General features: G+C 47.1%; 1 protein-coding gene across 1 annotated transcript in view; it reads left to right on the forward strand.

Moving 5' to 3' along the window:
* Carmil1 (capping protein regulator and myosin 1 linker 1) overlaps positions 1 to 24106 on the forward strand; it is a 251990-nt gene that overhangs the window by 172549 nt on the left and 55335 nt on the right. Inside the window, exons 22-26 of the mRNA XM_047558066.1 lie at positions 477 to 543; positions 3748 to 3841; positions 10234 to 10332; positions 19184 to 19312; positions 21050 to 21181. Coding sequence (XP_047414022.1) covers positions 477 to 543; positions 3748 to 3841; positions 10234 to 10332; positions 19184 to 19312; positions 21050 to 21181 — 521 coding nt within the window. The remainder of the gene's footprint in view (positions 1 to 476; positions 544 to 3747; positions 3842 to 10233; positions 10333 to 19183; positions 19313 to 21049; positions 21182 to 24106) is intronic.

Here is a 24106-nt window from a genome sequence, read left to right on the forward strand (position 1 = left end):
TGATGAGCTTTTCTTTTTATAAATAAATAGCTTTAGACAGAACACGAGAATACTTTTGGGAAGGTGTCAGAGGAATCAGGTTCTAGAGTTTTCTGACTGGTAGAATGTTCAGGTATTATAATAGTTAGTTAATCTATATGCTGTTGCTTCTAGGTGGTTTGTCCAGAAACACTTCTCAAGTAGTCCCTGTGTTAAATGACAGATTTGGCAGGGGCGGGACTCAGTGGTTGCTCACACACACTTGGAATGCAGGTAGCCTGGGTCCTATCCAGCACAAAAAATAAATGAATAAATAAAATAAGACTGTGATGTCGGGAGACGTGCTCATCCTGTTTGCTCCAAGCACAGATGGAGATGGCCATCCGTCATTCCCTGCTCACGGCACGTCTCTGCTGTGCTTGGTGCCGCTGGTAAGAGGTGCCTGTCCAATGGCAGAAGTGTCTCATTGTCCATGTGGTTTGGTTTCCAAACAGGACCTGTGATATGGGACAAGAACAACATCACTGCACAAGGCTTTCAGGACATAGCTGTTGCTCTGGAAAAGTAAGTTTAATTAGGGCTTTTTCTTTCTAAGAGTACTAATACAAACTGTGGGGAGACAGGAGAAACGGTGGGTTGGGATCAGGTCTGGGTCCAGTGTCTAGCCACAGGCCAGGAAGACACTGACTTTCTCCCCAAGGGAGTTTTCTCACCTGCGCAATGAGGGTAGCAATGCCTGACGGGCTGAAGCCACCGCACAGTCCTGAGAGCCCACGAGGTCTGTGGCATGGCCTCGCTCTTCCTGCTCTGTGGCTTCACAGTCCATCTCTACTGGGTCTTCTCCTGTGCCCATTATGACAGTGTGGAATCCAGAGAAGCAGAAAAGAGAAGCAGAAAAGCCAAGGTCCAAAATATAAAGGCAGACTGGTCCGTGGTCAGTGTTGCTGCAGAAGACTTTTTATCATATTACCTAAAATCTGCAACTGTGACTTCTTGTCAGTATATTTTCCCATAAACTAAAGAAAAAGTAATAATAATAGACGTGACTGAAAAAATACTAAAAATCTGGTTTTGTTCTGGACTTTTCAGTCTTCATATTGATATGTCAATCTAAATAGAGATTATTTGCAGAGAGATTCTGCAAAGAATAATGGACTTCCTCTGGAAAGTGGCTAGGGATGGGATGGGAACACCTGTGCTGTAGTCACCTGTGATCATCCCCAAAGAGAAGGAGCCAAGGGGAAGTTTTTAAAGGCAAAAGGGGAGACATTGAGTTTAGTTGCTTGTACCCAAAGTTCCTGGGTCCAGGGGACTTAGGCAGGAGCCAGTGTGCGCTCCCTGGAGCAGGTGTCCTGTTGGGCACATGCTCGGTTGAAGAGCCTCTAGCCTGGATTGTTGGGGTCTTAAAGAATGCTAAGGCGAGCTGTGTTATAGAAATCTGTACACACCCCCAAGGCGCAGGTGCGTGTACAGTGGGGAGGGACTCTCTCACGGGACCTTAGGATGTCCTTGAAACAGTATCTTCAGCCCTGGCTCCCCCTGACTGGGTCTGAGGAGAGCCGGGCGTCTGGGTGTCATCAATGTTCACGTGGTATGGAGGCGGAAGGGTCGAAGGAGACATTGGGGTAAAATAGGGGCGCCTAAAGCGCGGGTAGGAAAGAGGTGATCAGTGGAGAAGAAGCCCTTTCTTCCCAGGAAGGTGCCAGGTGCTGAGGCGCCCAGATCCCCTGCCCTGTGCCTGGCCTCCTGGAGGAATCTCCTGGAGAATCATTCTGTAAGCACCTTTGATCTCCAGTCCCGTGGTTCTACTTTAGCCAGGAGGTGGAGTTGCTGCCACCACAAAAATCACAAAGGCTCAGCCCTTTGGTCCTTTTATTCTAACTTCAGTTGGTCACAGACAGTGGGTCAGGCAGCTGACACATCACGTCCATGACTGTGCCCCGTGGCCCCGGGTGGGAGCAGGTGTCCACGTCACAGTCGCCACCCTGGTACTCCCTTGACTTTTAGCCTCCACTGGAGTTAAGAGAAGTCAGGAGCAGATGTACTAGGAACCCAGCACTTTCGGGTGGACCGTAGGTCTCCCTGGACCACAGTGATTACATACACTGTGCTCCAAAATGCCAGCGCTTCAGAACCACATCGGCTTTAAATAAACTATGCTGGTCTGAAACATGTAAGCATTGGTGAGGAAAAGGAGTATCTTCAATGCATAAAAAGGACATATCATTTCAGAGTTTTAGCGAGCTGGGTCCTCTTAAGACAAACAGCTTTGCTAGAACAAGCGAAGATATAAGTTGTAGAAATGATAGCCTTATCCTTATCTGAATTCTTTTATATTAAACCTCTCTTTAAGTTGGACTAAAAGAATATTTTCCTACGAGTTAATAACCATCCAAATCCATCATTAGCAAGGACGGTGTTTATTTTCTGTTATCTCTTCACACCTCACTTTGGGACCTAGTCGTCCATTCGCTCCTTCATTCGAAGTCATGCAGATGTGGGGGGTCACGTGGTGAGTGCTTGCTGGTCGTTCAGAGACCCAAAGCCAGACAGGCAGCTGTGCAATTCCAGTGCTCCAAGAGAGCCACCCCAATGCCACCAGGCAGCCCAGAAGGCCTCTTCCTGAGCACCAGGCTGCAGGGCTGGACAGATGCGTGGGGGTGGGACTGAGAAAGCGCCTCTGGCACTTGTCCCAAGGTAGGAGGGCAGGTGTTCATGGTCACCTGGACACACGGCAGTTGGGAGCAGTGTCAGGATCCGGGCCAGGGGCCAGATTCAGTCTTCTCATCCAGAACGCCTGCCTCTGCACTCTGTGCCTCCTCAGCCTGCCGCTGGCCATCGAGGTGACCTGTGGACGGGCACCCACTGTCACTTCTTTTGTTTCTCCAGCCCAGTGAACTTGGGCTGATCCTGAACATGAGCTGAAGGGACCCGCGGAGAGGAGGGTGTGAGGCAGCAGGACATACTCCAGGGGCTCACTCCTGGGACAGCCCCAGTGGGGCCTCGTTACTTAGGAGCCTGGAGACTGAACAGACAGTTGTGGATTCTAAAGGATTTGCCTTGCAAGTGCATGTTTTGTCTTCTCCCTCTACCTGTTTGGGACTGGCTGTCACCAGGTCACTGTGGTGACCCAGGTTTGTTCGGATTCCCTGGTCGCTAAAACCCATGCAGCAAGTCCATGCTGGGCATGTCCCCCCGGGCTTTTTCTTAGTCCATCTTTTCAGTCCCAATATGAAAAATTTCAATTTACATAATTTTACATAAATTTTCCATTTACATACATTTTCTATTTACAAAATCTCCTTGATGTAATTCAGAAATGAAAATAAAACAACAAAAGCACATTCCTCAGTGTTCTGCTGATAGGACAATGAATTAAGGAAGTGGCATCGGCACTGCATGTGTGGCCAATAAAGAAGGCTGAGCTGCCACTAGCCTGGTGGCAGAATTTTCTAAGACCATCATTTAAAATAAGAGTGCTAAACCTGGTCGTGGTGGTGCACATCTCTAATCCCCAGCAACTTGGAAGACTGAGGCAGGAGGATCGTGAGTCCAAAGCCAGCCTCAGCAGATTAGTAAGGCACTTAGCAGCTCAGTGAGACCCTGTCTCTAAATAAAAAACTGGGGATGTGGCTCAGTGGATCAAGCACCCCTGGGTTCAACTCCTGATACCAAAATTAAAAAAAAACAAAAAAACATTAAATAAGAGTGCTGGATTAAGGTGTTAGGAAGTTATCTTAAATTTGTCCATTGTTTCTCTTTCTGTAGGAACTACACTTTGAGATTCATGCTGATTCCCATGTACGATGCTTCTCAAGCCCTTAAAACAAACCCTGAGAAGACAGAAGAGGCTCTGCAAAAGGTATTGCAGGCTCGGTAGCTTAGTTACAGTAAATGCGTTTGAGCTGTGTTACTGGTGATTCCGAACACACCAGCAGTTCTGCTCCTTTACAAGGTTCTGAAACTTTCTGTGTGTGTATTCTTATGATCGTGCCAGGCATAATGCCTGACTGGGTGGCATTAAATAAGGCTAAAACTTATCATGAAGTTTTAGTGGCATAAAATAACATGCTGGCCATCTCAGTGTGCCAGAGCCTATGCACGATACCTTCCCGATCACCCTTTGGAACGCAGAGAGCAGGATGCTAGTTCACAGGTCCCCCTCCTGCTCATCCTCAGCAGAGAGGACCTTGCCTCCTGCTTCATCAGGAAATTTGGAAAATCATTGAGCTCTCATTCTGCTATGTGTACGGTATGTAAATTTCTATCCTTCACAGTCTAACAACCATGTCTTGACCCACACCATTCCCGCCTCCATTCCTGGGATGGACGGCAGCCTCTGCCCCGAAGCCTCACACCTGCAAGTCCAGTGCCTTCGCTTCTGCCCTGACTGGGAACTTGCCTCAGACTCATTCCCTAGTTTTCTGTATTTCCTTCCTTGCCTTCTCTGGCTCCTTAGCTTTCCATTTTAGGTGTGCTCAAATGTTTCCCTCCAAGAAGGCTGTTCCATGTTTTCCACGGAGATGCTGTGCTGGGGGTATCTTTGAACTCTTTTGTCTTGCGTTCTTCTCATTCGACTCCCAAACTCCACTCCTTCCCTGGTTTCCCCTCAGCCTGTCAGCTGTCAGTCATGGCTGACCAGTTTGCAGCCAAGAAAAATTAGCCATCATATTTCACGGTAAGTCTGAGCAAACTAGAACCTCTACCCCTTCCCCGGATGGCTGCCAGGGTCGTAGCGCCTGTTCTCCACAACGTGCAGGAGGCTCTGCCCAGGATCTGCTTCTCTCCACCTGCACTTCATCTCCCACCAACTTTCACTCTCCATTTTGCTCCACCTTGGCAAACTCCCTGGAGATGCAGATTCCAAAACCTCAGAAACTGCGGCAGGACCTCGCAGTTCGTGTTTGCTTTCCCGTGACAGCAGTCTGTCCCTGTTGTGCGTAGGTTCATCTTTCATGCTGCTGTGCTCGCCTGTCGACTGAATCGAGTGCCAGGCCATCCTGGACTCTCAGAGCACCTCGGTTCCCCTGGGTGGGCGGTCGGCCTGTCTGTGCCGTCAGCTCTGTGATATTGCCCCACGTCAACGCCTCCACTTTCTTTTTCATTTTTTCCTGCTAATAGACTGCGAACTCTTTGAAGGCAGAGTCTATGTATTTTTAGTTTTTTTTTTAATCCTCTGCAGCTTGGCACGCATGCTTGGATATTTGGTAGGCTTTTGTTGAATAAAGAGGCATAAGATTGGAGACGGGGAAGGGGGTCCAGGGGAGGAAAGCGCTGGTAGGGCCAAAGAAATCATCTAAGATTTGGATTCGAAAGATTTGACTTCAAAACAAACTCTTCCTGGCTTTTTAACCTTCAACAGATTACTTGAATTTTTTTTTTCTGAATTTCAATATTTTTCATCTACATAATAAGAAAAATAAAACTATGCAATAATTATATTTATCAGACACTTAAAAATAGGTTTACATATGGGTGCTTGGCACCGTCTTAAATGCGTCTCAAAAATTAACACACATAATCCTTAAATAGCAAATGAGGTGGGTTCCATTATATCCCCATTTTGCAGATAAGGGACTGAAGGTAAGGAAACTTATTAATTAGAACAAGCAAGGTGACCGTGTGCATCAGGCAAAGCAACGTATATGAAAAGCAGCATACAAATGTCATGTGTCTCACTTTGCATCTGGGTGTCAGCCAGCTCGAACAAGCCTGCACTCTAGAGAATCCAGGTTTCTGGCTTTGGATTTCTGTCAGTGAGTGTGGCCACTCCCACACCCTACACCGAAAAAATTCTGAGAAAAACAGAAATCAACAACTTTTCTTAAACTATTACCCTGAAACCTGGAAAGTACCAGGAATCACTGAATAGTAGCTGAGGTCCTCTTATCAGAGTAGGAGCAGAAGTCAGTAACTTGTGAAAATACTACATTGTAGGGAGGGATTGCAGAAGGCCTGCTGTAGACATGCCTAAGAATCTAACTTCTAGGTCCTAGTCTCAGGGACTCCCCAGCCAGGCATGAACCTTCTTTCCAGAAGCCCCACCCAGTTGTCATAGCAAATATTGTAGGAAATCCCCTGATGTATATCCCCTGTAATATCAATTTTGGAGGAGGCTGAGACAAGAGGCATCACAAGTTCAAAGCCAGCCTGGCAACTTAGACTGGAGATATAGCTCAGTGGTAAAGTGCCCCTGTGTTCAATTCCCCAGTACTGAACAATAAAAACAATTGTGAAAGTTGCCCAGGAACTCAGGGTGACCAAGAACATCCCTAAACTTAATCATAAGCTTGCAGAATGCCTCTCCTCCCTGACCCCTCCCCACCACATCCAGTGTAACTGTAGATTACAGCTAAGCAAGCAGCAAGACAGCCTCAAAAGAGTGCTTCTAGGGAAACACCAAAACCACAGGGAGAAGAAGGAAGGATTCTAGAAGGTGAAGCCTCTGGCACACACAGCAACAGGAAACATGAACACAACCAGCTCCTCTGCAGGGAGAGAGAAACTTCTCAGAAAAAAATCAAAAGGAAATTCTAGAAAAGGTTTTTTAAAAGTAGCAGAAAATGAAGCGTGCCACTAATGAACTTGACGGTATGCTGGACACAGGAAAGATTCATCAATAAAAACCTCCCAAAGGGAAAGGCAAAGAGGAAAGAGAATGGGAAAAAAAACTTAAAAACCCTAAAACTGTGGAATAGTAGTAGGAGATATAACATCTATGTAGTAGGAACTTCATGGAGAAGAAAGAGAAAGAAATAGAAGAAACATCATAGTAATAATGGCTGAGAATTTTCCAAAATTAGTGATGGCACTAAACTGTCAAATCAGAAAGCTAAGGGAGCATCTAGGATAAATTCTAAAAGTAATCTACACATAGGCCTATCACATTCAGTCCACAGAAGAGCAGAGGTAAAGAGAGAGTCAAAGAAGCCAGAGGGAAGAAGCACCCAATGCGTTGAGAAATGAGGAAAAGAATTGCGGCACAGAAACCACATAAACATGAAAAGAAGGAAATATTTATAAAGTGGTGAAAAAAAAACCAGCCACCTAAAATTCTGTGTCCAGTGAAACTGTCCTTCAAAAGTGAAGAAGAAATACAGACATTCTAGTACAAACACACCAAGGATGTATTGCTTGTAGATATGCCTTACGGGAAGTATTAAAAGATGTTCTGCAGAGGGAAGGAGAAAGGATGTAAGTTAGCAACTCAGATCTAGGAGAAGGAAGAGCACCACAGAGGAATCAATGAAGGAAAATAAAGTCCTGTTTTCTTATTTCACAGTGATCCAACAAATGGCTTTCTTCACAGTAACAGTAACAATGATTATAATGAATGGAGAAGGGAGGTGATTGACAGCAGTGTGGTAAAGGATGGGAGGGTAAGTGGCCATAGTGTTCCAGGGCCCGTGGGCTACTCATGAGCTAGTGAGGTGTTGTTGGGAAGTGGCCTCGGATTGCTTATAAATGTGTATTTCAAACAATAAACAAACTTTTATAAAGAAGGATAGGTTGAATATCCCTCATTGAAATGCTTGGAACCAGAAATTTTCAAAATTTGGACTTTAAAAAAAATTTGGGCCAGACGCAGTGGTGCATGCCTCTAATCCCAGTGGCTCAGGAGGCTGAGGCAGGAGGATCTTGAGTTCAAAGTCAGCCTCAGCAATGGTGAGGCGCTAAGCAACTCAGTGAGACCCTGTCTCTAAATTAAATACAAAATAGGGCTGGGGATGTGGCTCAGTGGTTGAGCGCCCCTGAGTTCAATCCCCACCAAAAATTGGGATATCTGCATGCACATAATGAAACATTTTGAGGATGGGACCCAAATGCAAATGCGAAATTCTCTTGTTTCATATATACCTCAAGCATCCAGCCTGAGGGTGATTCCATGTGAAACACCTGGCCCAGCTGCATTTCGACTGCAGCCCTAGCGTCAATGTAAAACTTTCCACCAGCGATGGCATTTCAGTTTGGATTTTGGAGGCTTTTGGGTTTTTGATGTTTGGACTAGGTATGCTATACCTGGATAGTTGGTATGATAAGAGAGAAGAGAAATGCAGTTCTATGAAATGCTTAGTTGGAACAGAAGGTAGCAAAGAAGGGAAAACAGAAGCCGGAACAAGTGGCGCAAGCGCAGTGTGGTAAACGTGGTCCAGACTCATCCATTCTATGAAGAGTGGCTGCTGTTCAGCCAACTGATGCGGACAGAGACCGTGGGGACTGGGGGCAAGGAGCAGGCCAAGGGGCTGGCTGTAAAATTTGTGTTTTTTTGATGAAAATGGATGATTTTATAGTTCATGATGGTTTGTCTTATAAAACCTAACTCTCCTCTTCCATGTTCAAGTTTTCATTTTAATAGTGGGATCTTTGTCCTCTGGAAGAAATGTGCTTGTTGAATGCTACTCCACTCAAACAACAACAACAACAAAAAGTGTGACCCAGCACTCACTCTTGGTGGTTTTTTAAATGCAGGATTCCTTTACTTCACATAGGTGCCCTATTCCTTGTGGCGATGTCATTTGCAGCAGTGAGCCTGGAGATGTCTGACGCTTTCCAGATGATCTCCAAGCTCACTGTTGCTCCCAAGGGTCCGGAGGACATGACGATGACTCCTTTGTCCCCTTCCATCCCAGTGGACCTTAGCCAGGTCCTCCCCTCCTTCCTCCCTCTTCTGTGGTACTTGGGATGGAGCCCTGGGCCTGGAGCATGCCAGGCAAGGCAAGTGCTACCCTGGTAGAGCCCAGGTCCTCATTTCCTAACCCAGGAGTTGAAACGGTGCATGGAAGGAAAGTTCAGTCTCCTCTACCAAGATGCGAACAGCTTCAGCAGTGATGGGCACATGACTGATACTGAAAAGTGATGTTTGGAAGTGGTTGCTCATCTTCCCTTCAGCTTGTTTTGAGAGACAAGCATGGAATACTGCTTTTCTTCACATTGGTTCCTGGCTTAGTCAGGAAGCATGGAGGGTGGACCTGGAAAGGTCTGGAGCCCAGGGCCAGCCCTGACTGCCCACCTGTGTGAGAGAAGCCTCCTGAACAACCGAGGACCCTCAGACCCAGCCACACCCGAAAGGACAGGAACGAAGCAAAGGACCCAAAGCTGGGTGCCGTGTGTGCCCTTCCTATTCAGAATCTTTCGAGCAAAGCGTTTACGGTGGTGGTGTCACCTTGGGAGGCAGTAAGAGAAAGTCAGTGTCATATAATGTCAGGGCATTGATGTGTCATTTTAATGAGGTTTCATTTCAGGCGTCTCTTCATTTTTATAATCTTTATATTTAGTAGAAGAGGTACGTTTGGCTCCTCATTATCGTTTCCATGAATGATAGTAATTACACTGTATTTTAATTGTTCCTAATTGCTATTAAGTAGTACTCTTTTGGCATATGGAAAATTGAAGTGAAAATGTAATAATACTGAGGGCTTCACAGTTATTGGAAGTTCTTTACCAGGGACCTGCCGAGGCAAATTAAAAGCCAAGTATTAAGTGTTAGTATTAAAAGAAACAAAACAAGTAAAAAAAAAAATGTAGTTAGCACAGTTGGCCCACATCCAGTCCTCTTTAAAAATCCCCTTCTTGGGCATCCATCACTGTGAGAAGTTAACCTGTGTTCCAGTTCAGTGTGTGTCCAGGGCACGTGGCCCTTCATGGACACGCTTTCTGAATCTTGTACATTTTGGTTTTGCACAGGAGACTGTGCATAAGCAAGATTGCCAAGCAACTTCAGGATTTTTCTTTCTGTGGAAATCCATTCTCTTATTTGTTCTACTATTTTAAGAAAATATGAAAACCTGGTGCATTGATGGAAGGAGTATATGTCTTTTGATTGTACCAGCTTTCATCCTTTAATTTTTGTAGCTAGTCTTTTCCCCCCCTTAAAATAAAACATTTTCAACAACTGGAATCAGGCTGAGGTTTGCAGTCCCACCGGCACTGTGTGGGGGGCGTTCACCTCACTTCTGAGCCATGTGGAAGGAATGACGCCTCTTGTTGACAGGTGACGGGAAGTGGCTAGACGGGGTCTCAGGCAACTGGATGCCAGCTTCTCTTTTGTCAGCTATTAGTCACACAGAAATCACTCCAAATACCCAAAAGTTGGTTTTTCTAATGAAACACACCAATCCTGAATGTCAGTGACCAGCAGCTCCCCCATCCCATCCGTTTTGTGGGGTCTAGGTGCTGGCAGAAGGTGCGCAACAGGGCTTTGATTGTCAGTTGAGGAACAGAGTATCTTGAGAGATGCATCTGTTTGATTTCCAGATAGAAAACTACCTGCTCCGGAACCATGAGACCAGAAAGTACCTTCAAGAGCAGGCCTACCGCCTCCAGCAGGGCATCGTCACCAGCACCACCCAGCAGGTAAGGGCACCCTGGCTTCGTCCCGCTTCTGCTGGGCTTTCCAGGAGCAGAACTTTCTCACGTGACTCATTCCCAGAGGGACTAAGAACTGGTTTCTGAGAGTGACAGCGACGTAAGAGGATTACGACGCGGGGGGCAGAGGGGTGGAAGCAGCCCCTGCTGATGCCCAGGGTGATGGTGGATCTTGAGCCTGCGTGACTGCCAGCAAGGTGTGCTTTAGGTGTATGTACAGATGCCAGGAACTCCTGATTGATAGCAGAGTCATCGGATTTGCAGCTTGGAGACATTCTGTCTGCACTCCCTTCTCCTCTGCATTTCTGTGAGTGGATGCAGATTGTCTTGTGCATCTTAAGAGTTTGTGGAATACTACTTAACACTTGAATGCAGGAGAGACTAAGGAGCCAATCTCTTTTGCTTCACTCCTTTCTATCAACATTAGAGAGGGATCAGAGAATTATAACACTAATTCTTAAAAGTAAGGATTATTTTCCTCCAAAAATTAACAAAACTAGGGTCTTGTGATATTTGAGGAAAACAAAGAGAATGTCAAAGAACAAGATTAATGAAAGGATTGAGCTCAGCTAATTCAGAGATAGTAGAGGACTTCAAATAAAATGGTAATTAGTGAAGTTCTTGGGACTTGAGCAAATGCTGTCTGTGTAGTAAGAGTAGGCTACTGTGAAAGGAGGGATCAGAAAATTAGAAATAATCCTGAGCAATTTAAATATAACTAATACAGAATTAATAAGCTCATAGGATGCAAAGTAGGCTGTTCTGCTGGAAGAAAAAGTGGGGAAAATCTTTATGATGTGTTGTAAAAAAACAGATAAAAAATAAAAAGGAAAAATTAGGAGGACAGAATCAGGAAGACCAAGACGTCCTAAAAGGGACTTAAGAATGACAGATGTCTGAGGGCAGAACAGAACGGCACCATTTGAAATGGATCTTGGAGTTGAGATGGCTCACTCATATTGATCATAGCGAATGGGCATGCAGATCCACATCTAGCTGCTGCCAGATGCTAGTGGACATTGAACTCCCAGAACCTCTGAGGAGACAGGAAGAAATCTTAGGAGTTCCACAGAGATTGGACAGGTTATCTGATTTTTCTTTCTTGCAGTGCTGGGACTGAATCCAGGGTCCCCTGCATGGTAGACAAGCACTCTACTACAGAGCTTCATCCTGAGTCCCAGGTTTCCTTAAAGGAATAGCAGAACCAATTTTTAGCATCCGTCCCAATTATTAGAAGTAAGCAAGGTACTGTCATCTAATTTCAGCGGGAGATTTATTTTGCATCAAGAATTATGTATCTAACCATTATATCACATAGATGTGAAGATACAGCAAAAATATTTTCAGTCATGGACTCAGTATTTTTGACCCCACATACCCCATACAAAAAAAGTTACTTGAGCATAAGAAAGAAAAACAAGTGCTGAGGTATAAATAAGAAACAGAAATAGAATCATAGAAGTCAATGCAACTGAAAGTTTTAGAAGGCTCCTACTTCAAGACAGTCAACTTGTAGGTTTAAGAGAAGTAGGATCTAGGCCCTTCTCTGTTGGGGGGGGGGCGGCATGATTACAATTCTGGAATTGAGTTTTGGAGGAATTAGGCTTTTATATTAACTTGGACAATGAGGGCAGACTTTATTTTTACATTACAGAATGTCCATGTTGAAATCTTGATTCCGTAAAAGTAGTGAAAATCAGGTTAGTCTTGAAGAGGCCAGTCGAGTGCCAGCAGAAGGAGGCTGGATTTTTAAGTTTTTGTTTCCTGGTATTGCTTGTTATTTTCTAAAATTCATAAATCAAAAACATATAAAGATCAGTATACTCTTTAAATCTCATAATGGAAGCCACTAGAAGAATCAAAGGAAGTGTTTGTCTCTGCCGATGGAGTAGAGCTAATGGGGGTAAGCTTTTGTCATTTTAGGTATTTTGGATAGTTTGTCTTGTGTTCTCCCTCGGCGGGTGTCATCTACATTTCTTTTCTTGAGAGAACGAGAGGTGTCGCTAGTGAAGCGTGGGCTGTCCCTGTTAGGTGCAGTGACACTGGTGGCTGCGTGGTGTGCAGACCGTGAGGAGGTCCATCTCGGCTTTGGCAGGGGTCCTCTCAGGCAGCTGTAGGCGGTGTGAGCGTCGGTGTTCTTCCCCTGTACATCCCAGTGTTATTTGACTATTTTATTATAAACACGTATTTTTCAACTGAGAAAAAGCAAAACAGTATGTGCTGAGAAAAAATAATCACGCATATTAGTGAAGTAGCAGAACTTCTGAGAAAACATTATTTCGACTTTATCAGTACCTTAAAAAAATTTATTTTTTTTTCCTGCAAGGGACTAATATTAGCTTAGTACTTTTTGGTTTACTGTTATTTCCTGGTTTTAGGGTTTAATGGAAGTGCTAAACTGTTACCTGGGACTTGCTTGGCATTCCTCTGTGAGCCACTGAAATGCAGGCTTCTTTCTCAGTCAGTGTCTCTCCAGCCTTCCTCTGCATCCAGAGGGGATTTTGCTCATCCTAAAATTCCCTGCTGCCATCTTTAGTGCTTATTCTTAAAGGGAAGTTCATCCTCTCAATCAAAAGGAAATCGTGCACAGGCAAAGCCACGGACGCATCGTCCTGCGCAGGTGGCCTCCTTCCGAGTTCCTCCACCCTTGGGTAGCGGGTGTGCTGCCCCGCTTTCGCTTAGGGGATTTCTGAGGATTTCGTGACTTGCAATTTTCAGACTTTAGTCATCCAGTGACTTAGAGGGAAAGACATGCCTTGAGGTTCTCAGAACTTTGAATATGGAAAGCATAGTCCCTCTGTGAGGAGTGCCCGGCAGCCTGCAGCCAGTCCCGTCCTCAGGGCCAGGAGGTCAGAGTTGACCTGCTGGACTGCTGAGGCCGCTCCCTGCTCCTGTATCTAATTTTGTCTGTTGGCTTTGATAGGAAAGCTCGGTAAGGTTCTGGGTCCCCCTCAGCTCATATCCCTCCTTTCCACCTTGTAAATGCTCTTGATTGGGAGTCAAGCATTTCCTGCACAGAGTCATGCAGAGTAAATATTCCAGGTTTCCAGCTAAGGGTTTCCGGCAGCTCTGGAGCCACATGATGCTGGAAGCAGCCACCAAGGGTGTGAAGGTGGGCCTGGCTGTGCCCTTGAGCCCCACTTACAGACACTGGTCCCTCGCTGTCCCTGCCAAGCTCTGCCCTTGGTCTTCTCACCCTGCATAAAAGAGGAGAAGGAAGCCATTGCCCCACGCGCTTCTTCACCTGAGACTTGTGCTGCTGAGATCTGGGCTCCTGCTGCCACGTGCTCTGTAACTGCTGGAGCTCGGCCTGCTCGCTGCCTATTCCCCAAAATGCTTCCTCGGTTCCCACCTCGTCTTCAACCGGGGCCCTATCCTCCTGCGTCTTTGATGAAGGAAGACAGTGTGGTTTAGTCGGGAACTTGTACTTTCAGATCAGGTGGCCCAGATTTCAGTCCAGGCTCCGCAATTACCCACCTGTGAACTTCTGTTGGTCGCATACTAACCTCTGCAGGCCTTTGTTTCTGCCTCTGCAGAGCGGGGACAGTGACAGCACCTGCTTCAGAAGTGCACGGAGCGGCGGCTCCTCCTTGGGGGTCTGCTGCTCTTGTCTCTGTTACCTGGAGTACTGTGGTATGGGCCACCGCGTCTTCTTCAAACTTCACTTTCCCACGTGAGACAGCGGGCCACTCTGAACGGCTGTCTTCCGTTCTCGTGCTTCTCTTTTTTCTCTCCAGCTCTTTCTCCTCTCGATGCGCGAAGCAGCGCCTTCTCCGAGCTGCATGATGGGGGCTGTCCTGTCTGCCTGTCCAGGTCTGGCAGTGGATGTCCTGCTTTGACCCCTCGTGGGCGTTCCAACTTTCCACTAACCTTTTCAGCATCTCCACCGCATAGCCCTCGGAGACCAGGGCTCAGGAGCAGAACAATTGAATTCCTGAGCTGGCCATTTCTCTGTGACACCACGCCGAGTCTCTTAGCCTCTTGTTCCTTCCCTCACACTGGCGGCTTTGTGGTTCGCCCACTTCTCTCTGACTGCCCTCTTCCCTCTGACCGCCCACTTCCCTCTGACCCGCCCCTTCCCTAAGACCCACCCACTTCCCTCAGACCGCCCACTTCCCTCTGACCCAGCCACTTCTCTCTGACCGCCCACTTCCCTCTGACCCATCCACTTCCCTCTGACCCATCCACTTCCCTCTGACCCACCCACTTCCCTCTGACCCTTCACTTCCCTCTGACCCGCCCACTTCCCTCTGACCGCCCACTTCCCTCTGACCCGCCCACTTCCCTCTGACCCCATCACTTCCCTCTGACCCGCCCACTTCCCTCTGACCCGCCCACTTCCCTCTGACCCATCCACTTCCCTCTGACCCATCCACTTCCCTCTGACCCATCACTTCCCTCTGACCGCCCACTTCCCTCTGACCCATCCACTTCCCTCTGACCCATCCACTTCCCTCTGACCCGCCCATTTCCCTCTGACCCATCACTTCCCTCTGACCGCCCACTTCCCTCTGACCCATCACTTCCCTCTGACCGCCCACTTCCCTCTGAGTCCTCTTTAGCAGCCCTTCATTTCTTTCTATTCCTACTGCTGGCACTCTTGCTCAGAGGTTTTGTTTTGCTGATGTTGTTTTGGTTTTATTAACTTCCTCCTACGTCTTTTCTTTGGGGGTTACTGGGGGTTGAACTCAGGGGCACTCGACCACCGAGCCACATCCCCAGCCCCATTTTGCATTTTATTTAGAGACAGTCTGTCTGAGTTGCTTAGTGCCTCACTGTCGCCGAGCTGGCTTTGAACTCACGATCCTCCTGGCTCCGCCTCCCCAGCCACTGGGATTACAGGCATGCACCTCCGTGCTCAGCCTCCTACCTCTTTTAATACAAGAACCACAGGAATTGCTTTTTCCATCTTCCCGTCTCCCTCCACCTGCCCCCGCCCACACCACCCCAGGTGTGAGGCGGGGATTCCCAGATCTCCTAGTTGTGCAGAGACGTGCTGCTCTTCCTCGTGCTCCGTAGCCCCACGCCTGTGCTGTGCTAGGCCCCTGACCCGTGCCCTAATGAGACACTGCAGCCTGAGGGTGCCTCTGTCCCCAGCAGGTGCAGGGGCCGCAGCGCCTGGATGTGTGCTGCTGCTGTTCATCCTTCTGCCTGCATTTCCCTTGGCACAGGGCTTACACCTGCAGTGCCCCCTACTCGGAGGCCGAGGCGTCTTCAGGACTCTGAGGCCAGCCCAGGCGAAACAGTGAGACCTTATCTCACTGCCCTCCCCGCCAAATCCGTCTCTTCTCCTGCTCCACAGAAACAACAGCCAGCAAGCCGCCTCTGAACTCAGCTCAGTCTTTGTTGCTGTTCTTACTGGTTGTTGGCAAGGGCAGAGTGCATTTCAACATAACATACGAGGAGTGTAACGCTCGTGCGGTGGATTGCATTGGTCATGTACTCTATCTTCCCCTCAGCCTTGTAGAGCTTCCTCTGGCACGTTTATCATTGAAGAACCCCAAGTCTGCCACGTGGCAGGCACTGTTGTGGGACAGGGGGTCTGAGCAGAGCAGCGGGTGACACCTATGTGCCCTGTGGCCCCTTGGCTGTGTGGCCCTTTCGTTCTCTGTTGCTGTTCGTGTGAAGCCGTCCGCCACAGGCTTGCGGGTGCTTGTGTGTGGTTCCTCCCTCCAGTGTTCCCTCTGCAGTGCCGGTCGCGTCTCTCTTGAACTGAACCAGGAACAGACACGGAGGAAGGGGAGTTCCTACCAGCAGGCTCTTTGCCGGAACCAAGAGCGAGCTGAGTGGTGACGGTAGCACTTCCTGCAGGCAGTTCTAAGTGCCAGCCCTTGGCTCAGCCGCTCAGTTACCTGAGGGCCTGGAGGTCCAACAAGCATGGCCTGGGCAGGTCGTGCCACCTGGTTGTGAGGAGGCTGTGCCACCGGTCCCACCTGCAGAAGGGTTTTTTTCAGTGAGGAAGGTGGTGGTCCAGTCCCATGTCCAGTCCTGACCTCCTGCATTGCCTGTACCTACATCTTGTTGATGGGCCTCACCTCGTGGGCCCTAGACGGAAGAGAGAATCAGGCAAGAGTGTCCTGACTGGTCAGAGATCACCAGACTGTTACCAGTGGACCTGCAAAAGGCACTGGGTACGTTCGGCCTGAAGAGAAGGTCAGGGAAGGAGAGAGCTGCGCCCAGATCTGTGAGGACTGTCCCAGGAAGACGGCGCTCTGTTCACGGCTTCTCCAGGGAAGATGAGGGACCTCTAGGAAGGACATAGGAGGACAGTCCAGGCCCAGGTACAGAAAAGTCGTCTCCAGATGACGGAGCGCATGTTTTCTAGGAAGAACTGAGCTTCTCGAACTACTGGGGTCTACAACTTTTTTGTGTTGATTTAGAAAAACAATCCTAGGGATTTCTGGTGATGTAAGCAGGTTAAGGTGCAAGCCCTACACACTCCTCTACTGCAGGGTCTCCTGATGGGATGAATCCAGAGATGGCAGGCCTGAAGCTTGCAGTTTCCTCGTCTCTCACGTTCGCGTACCCTAGGGACATGATCTGTAAACTGAGAGTCAAGCTCCTTGTTTCTGTTTTCAGAATTTTGACTTGCCCTGTGCAGTCGTTCTGTGTCATCCGAACAGTTTACCGTGGGCTCTAGCGTCTGAACGGGATCCATGTGGTTATATTAACCCTGAGGAGCATGCCCAGAGGAGTGTTCCAGATGTGAAATTTAGTCTCATTTGAATTGAAAAACTAAAATTTTATGTTCCTTTAGGACATGATTTTGAAATGTTCAACTCTTCAAGCCCATTCTTACGGGGTTGATTTGAATGCTCTTTCCTTGGTGAATGCTTGATTGTGTCCACTTCAGGGGTCTCTTTGGCCTTTTGTGATTACTAAAATTGATAATGTCACAGTGCCACATCCACATGCCTTTCAAATGAGACTTTGTGACCCCAGAGGTGTATCAGTTCCTTTTTCACTGTGTGATTTGTCTCTTGAAATCAGTTTATTTTTAGTTATTTTTAGTTAGGTGTGAAAGCATAGATCAACATGCAGTTTGAGGAGTTAGGATTTCTATCAATTAAAAGGACATTTTCAAGTGTTTGGTTAGCTCTCTGCAGTGTATTGTGTCAACCTGGAAGTTAGATGTGACTTCTGCCCACAGGCATCATTGTTTTAGCTGGAGAGAGTGTTAGATGAGGGACATCTTCAGGAAACCTCTGTGTGCTTGTAGCTAAGGGACCTGTTAGCAAGCCCCTGACTCTGTCAACAAAGCAGGAGCTTAGAGTGCTATTATTTAGCAGGTCTTAGAGGACATGAGGAAGGAAGTTGGGTAGGCACCATGAACCTGATTTTATAAAGCAGGAAGATGAGGGATGGCAGCCCTGCTGCAGGCAGACCCGGGCTCTGAATGCAGAACTTACCACTTCTGAGCGGGCTGGGAAGCTTCTGTTACAGTGGAATTGGTGGGGAAGGAGGGCAGACTTCAGCTGCCCAGAGTTATGATATTGAATAATTGAAAAGAAATAGAGAGATGTGAACTTAACCAAAAAAGAGTTATTAGATTGTCTCCTGCCAAGTGAATTTTCAGATGGGAAAGGACTCTTGACATGTAAAATCTCTGAAGAGTTAAATTTTTTTTTAAGGACATGAAATTGGTAACCTATAACTTTGATAAAGAGATACTGGGAAAAAAAATTAAGCCACAAATTGTTCTTTAGACTTCTTTGGTTTCTACCTGAGTCCATTTCCTGATGCTATAACAGAATACCTGAGACTGGGTGACTTATGAAGAATAGAGGTTTATTTTGTCTTGAGGTTCTGGAGACTGGAGAGTCCAAGAGCACTGCCAGGACGAGAGTCTCATGCTGCTTCCAGTCATAGTGGAGAGTGGGTGGGCAGCGGGCCCAGGCTGAGGAGAGAAAGCAGCAGGGCAGCCTGCTTCACAGCAGCCCCCTCTGCATGGCCAGCCTGGGAGGCAGGTGAGGGTGCCCACTCAAGAAGGTCATTCCTGTGCTCAGGAGGGCTCTGCCCCCAACCTAAACGCCCCCAGCCACCTGCACACCACGGCTGGGAGCACTGAGCCTCCACACGAGCCTTCACCAGGCCTGTCCATGTTCACACGCAGCACGTTCCCTGCACTTCCCTGCGTGTACAGTCTTCACCGCCGTGGTGCCTTCCATCTGCCGCAATGGTCGGCCACTCCCTGTGGGTCTTTTTTAAACTCATGGAGCAACTGAAAGTGATTCAAGTGTGGTTGACCCGAGAGGGAGACCTTCTTAGAACAGAAACTAGGTGTATTAACTTCGTTCTTACCTGTGTTCACATAGTCAACCTCAACTCGCTTTTATGTTTTGGTGGCTCTAAATTTATATAGAAAAGTACTCGAAGTAATTGAATTAATTGAAAAACCGTGAATTCCCAGAAAGTGTTCTGGTTTCTGTAATGTGGAGCCCAGCGGGCCGGGGGCATCAGTTCGTGTGCCCCTCAGAAGCACTGCAGAGCCCACTCCTTAGTACCTGCCACCATGCGAGCACTTAGGGAAAGTCGAGGAGGAGCGTTACTGTCCAGCAAAGTGTCACCGAGGGCCTACAGGATTTTCAAATGCCCTCTTCATCCTAAGTGTGGCATTTTGTAAGGCATGAAAGGGACCCAGTGCCTGCGTTAATGCTGCGAATGTTCCTTGTGTGAATAGTTAAACTCAACGATCGGCTGGCAGCTGAGTTCTCCAAGATGTCAGGAGAAGGTTTCAGCCCATGCGTTCCTTTTTCTGATTTCTCATCCTCCTTCATTCTCTTTCCTTCTGTCTGAACACCCACCGGGCTGACTTGGATGCTGTTCTGGTTTGGAGCAGATGATTGACAGAATCTGTGTGAAAGTACAAGACCACCTCAACTCCCTTCGGAACTGTGGGGGAGATGCTGTCCAGGAGGATCTGAAGTCGGCAGAACGGCTCATGCGTGATGCTAAGAACTCTAAGACGGTGAGTTACACTTCAGGCTCTGTAAGAGTCTGGGGCATTGAAAGGAGTTTTTCAAACAAACTTTAGAAGGTAATTCCAACCTTCTCAACCTCTCCACCAATTCCAAGTTATTACCAAGCACAAAGTGAACTGAATTAGTCCATCTCCTTTATGTACTTTCACTGATTACCTGTAAGCAAAATGTATAAGGAAAGCAGAGGACCAGGTGGTGCCTGTTTATAATCCCAGAGACAAGGGAGACTGAGGCAGGAGGAGTCAAGTTCAAGGTCAACCTGGGCAACCTGGACCCTGTCTTGAAATAAAACATTTTAAACTGGGATGAAGATGTAGCTCAGTGGTAGAGTAACCTTCAGTTCAATTCCCAGCATCCTCCTTCCTCCAAAAAACCAGGCCCAGTGTGGTTTACAGAGGGCATAATTGTACCTTGAATGACTACAGGTAATTATAGTTTCAGTGAGTAGTAATTCATTTAACATTATTGTATTTCCAAGCTGATAACATGAAACACTTTCTGTCTCCTCTGAAGGGAAGCTTTCTTCAAATTAGAATTTGTTCCCCGAAGTGACTCTGCAGGACTAGCTAGGGGTCGGGAGATTTGGGAGCCGGTTCTGGTTCTGACCTCAGGATCATATCATTGCTGAGCCATGGGTGTGAGGAACCTAGAGGACTGGTCAGAGACTCTTGTGATGCACTAGGAATATGTATTTCCTCTGTTCCTGGCACAGTGCTCCTGAAACACCTGGAATTTCCCGGGTGACAGAGGTGATAGGGGCATTTATTTGTTACTAGTAACAAGTCCCTATGGCCACACCAGAGTTTATCCTAAGAGGAGCCCCCTTGGTGGCCCCCTGGAGGAAGCTGTCTGTGATTGGAGCCTCAGAGCTCTCCAGCTTCCCAGGCTCTGTGCGGTGGAGAGTGATTTGGTCACCAGGCAGGAGTTCAGTCAAGCATTCCTCAGCAGCAGGGCCCCACCGGCTCTGCACGTGAGGTGTAGGTGGCTTCTTGGTGGGTCAGCAGGTGCTGGGAGGTGCCTTACGCCCGCCCTGTGCTTTGAACTAGACTTCTCCAGCGGTTGGCTGCTGCTGGTATGTGGTTCAGAGTTAAACCTGTGATAGTAAGGTGCTTTCCTGAGTCTGTGAACTGTTCTGGCAAATCAGTGACTCTGAGTGAATCAGAGGCTCCTCTGGCTTTTGTAATCAGTGGGCAGAAGGACCAGTGAGTGACTGCCCAGGATGGGCACTGGCACCTGACCTGGGGTGGTCTTAGAGGGTGAGCCTGTCCCTGTGGGATCTGACCCTGTTCTGGGTATCAGAACAGAAGTGGATTCTAGGAGACCTTTTGGTGTCTGCCGAAGACTGGAGAGTTTCCTGGTGTGGTAAGCATACTTCTGAGGACCGAAGCCTGAGTGAAAGTAGCGCTACGCTCATCCCTCAGACAAGGACATGGGGCACGGGAAGGTGGACTGTTCCTGGGGCTGTAAGCTCCTGCGTGGCAGAGCGGCCAGCATGGGGCCCTTGACCCCACTCTAGTGTTGTTAGGGTTGCTGTGGTTCAGTGAGAAAAATAAATGTGCATGATGAGTCGGGACCTCCATTTATTAATCTCTACAACAAGCCTCTGACTGAGAATGGATTATTCCTAATAATATTTTTTCACCCTGATCATTAACTCTGCAGTGACTTTGTGCCTACTGAAATATTTGTTCAATTATAGAAAGTTACTTTCTATTTTCTTACAGTTACTACCAAACTTATACCATGTTGGTGGTGCATCTTGGGGAGGAGCCACTGGCTTGATGTCCAGCCCCATTCAGGAGACCCTGGAATCCATGGCTGGAGAAGTCACAAGAGTTGTAGATGAACAGCTAAAGGTCTGTGGGTTTTGCTGTTTTGGAAGGATGATTGTTGTGCTTCAACTGTGTGCGATGACATCTCCCCCTGTGTTTCACAGATGGGGTAGGTGTGTGCCCTGGCTGTGCAGGGGCACAGACCGTAAAGGGAACACAGAGTCTGTTACAGCTTTGTAACTTCTTACGTAATAAATCCAAGGGAAATCCGGTTTCTTTTTTTTACAGTAAATCTAATTGTTCTTAATATGATAGGTGTCACCGATAAGGGAATGGCTGATTTCTACTTAGAAGGCACAAAGAAGTGGCCCTGGGAACGATGTCTTCTGTGATTGCAGTCGACTAGAGAGTGGAGAGCTGGCAGGAAGTCCCTTGGCGCTGTCATCTGGGGTAGGACAGACAAGGCAGGTGGACAGCAGCCCTGACCTCTGGCTCAAAGACTAGGGAGGGTCTAGAAGGACCCTTGGGGTCTGCCAGCTCCCAAGGCAGCAGAGATATGCAGTTGGTTTACTGCCCCAAAAAACAGGTTGAAAAAGCTTTGAAATTTTAGTAGGGTTGAGAACTTAAGACCCATCTTGTTCTTGAGGAAATTTTAAAAAACAGCTACACCAGAAAAAATTCACATTCGTAAAGTTTTTCTTATTCCCAAGATGCCTTTTAAGGATGCTTTTAAAAACCTTGTCTCAGTTTCTGAAATCATTTGGTCCGTTTTCTTCTGAGAACACAAATGCTCAACCTTGGAGAGATTTGATGTGCAACCCAGTGATAACTTTGCAAATGCTAATTACTCTCTTTGAAACTTAACTTAATGAATGTTGTGAATTTTTAGGTGTTTAAAGCCCGATCTTCCTGTAACTATGCTACACTTGTGCATTGTTTTTATTTTATTAACTGCAGTTATTTTTAATTCTGGCTGGGCAGAGACAAAGGGGTAGAGAAAGGCCATTTTTTACTTAAGAGCCCCTGTGTCCTGTGACATGTAGGATATGTAAGATACATGTTTCCTTACATGTTTAAAGCAAAATCAGCTTTCTGGTTATTTCTGACTATAAACAGTGAAACTTTTTTGGGAAACATTTACATAATACTAGGAAGTATTAAAAAAAGTAAAAATTACCAGAACTCTCCAAGATTATGTCACTGTTAATAATTCAGTGAATTTCCATATATCTGTGCCTGCATACATGATTTTATATTTGTGTATTAGTGCTATGAGTACTGATTAGTAACTGAGTCACCTTTTAGACTTGGGACAGTGTCGTGAATGCAGTTCTGCTGGTGATAAATCATCACTGTTTTCCATGACTACATGGCATTCCATTGTATACATGTGCCACCATAACTTATTTTCTGATTTCTAATTCTTTTAGGGCAAATTCCAATGTGACCCATTGCTAATTCCAAAAAGTAGATTTTTTTACTTTCTTGTATTTGCAAAGGGCTGTCCAGTGGTACAGTTGCTCATGTTGCATCCTCAGCAATACTAAGTATAACTTATCATTCTTACCAAAGTAATGCAATAGAAAAATCGCATTGTGTCTTCCGAATTTCTTTACTCACTCAGGGCGCATCATGAAATTTCATTATCTGTTTGTCTTTCTTCTGTTGTAAATTGCCTGCTCACACCTTGGCTTTCTGAATGCTTACCTAGTGGGCATTGACTGGCCGTTAAATCCACATGGAACGCTGTGCCAGGACCTGCTTCATCGGACAGCCTCAGAGGGCAGCTGCTCCACCACCCCGTGCTCCTCTACCCTGTGCTCTTCCTTCTTTCTGCAGAGTGGGTGGCGGCTTGCTGGTCTTTCTTGGGAAGAACCAGGATGCAAGGATCTGAAGTAAAAGGCATTTGAATTTTTAACGACCTGAGAATATCAGCATTTCCAGGGCCCTGGGTGCTTCCCTGTTCACAGCTGCCCCTCTGTTCAGTGTGGCTTTTGTCCCACCACCCCAGGTGTTTGCAAGTACCAGAACCACTTCTCAGTGCCGCCCGGCCTAGGCCTGCGTGTCCTGTTTGCATCCTCCTCTGTCCTTCTGAGTTTTAAGTTCCCTTCCCTTTGGGAACATCTGTCATGAACCATAGTGAATCCTCAATCCAAACTCCCTAATTAAATGTCACTTCCTAGTTTCCTCTCACCTGGGTGCACACTGGGAGTTCCCAGGGTCTGTGGGCTGTTTGTTTCCATCTCTTTCCTTCCAGTCCACCTGACAAACGTGCAACCATTTATTGTTCTCTTAAAACTGCCCAGTTTTCTATTTGTAATAACTTCACAATGCCTTGGTTTGCTTAAAACCATGTAAGAAAGATGTGTTTTTAATATAACCAGTGTTCAGTGTCTTATTAAATGCAGTGGTCATTACTTATTTCAGTGCTAGCATCAATTTTCATGGTTAAAACATCTTTCTCTCTATTTTCCATATTTTCTAAAATTAGCATTTTCTACTAGCAAAAGCTAAAGCAGATGGATTACTTTTTAAAGTTTTTTTTATAGAGAATGGGGAAAGGGAAGCCAGGAGAGCAAGCCAGCAGGGCTGGATTTGTGTCCTGCCTTTGCCCTGCCGGACAGGCACGCTGAGCAAGTTGCCTGACCTTTGGACGAGTCTCCTTGGGCAGGATCGTCCTGGTGTCAGGAGGCGCGGGGGACCTTCTGGCTTCGGTGTTTGATCATCTGCTGTCGTAGCCAGTGATAGGTATTCGAATTTTGGATGAGAACATGTTCAAATAGTTCTTTGAGCCATCTTTCAAAAGCATTGTTTCAGAAGGTAAGAGAAGGGCTGGATCAGCCAGCCTCCTCTGCAGGCTGCTGGAGGGGCCCAAGGAGGCATGTTTGCAGAAATGCCTCCTTTGAAAGGGACGCTGCATTCTCTGGTCTGGCCTGCCTCCGCTGTTTTGCGTGACTCTCTACTTCTGTTCTCCCTCTCTAGGTCCTAGCATTTATTCCTGAAGCAACA

This window comes from Sciurus carolinensis, chromosome 7 (assembly GCF_902686445.1).
Source record: "Sciurus carolinensis chromosome 7, mSciCar1.2, whole genome shotgun sequence".
Taxonomy (NCBI): domain Eukaryota; kingdom Metazoa; phylum Chordata; class Mammalia; order Rodentia; family Sciuridae; genus Sciurus; species Sciurus carolinensis.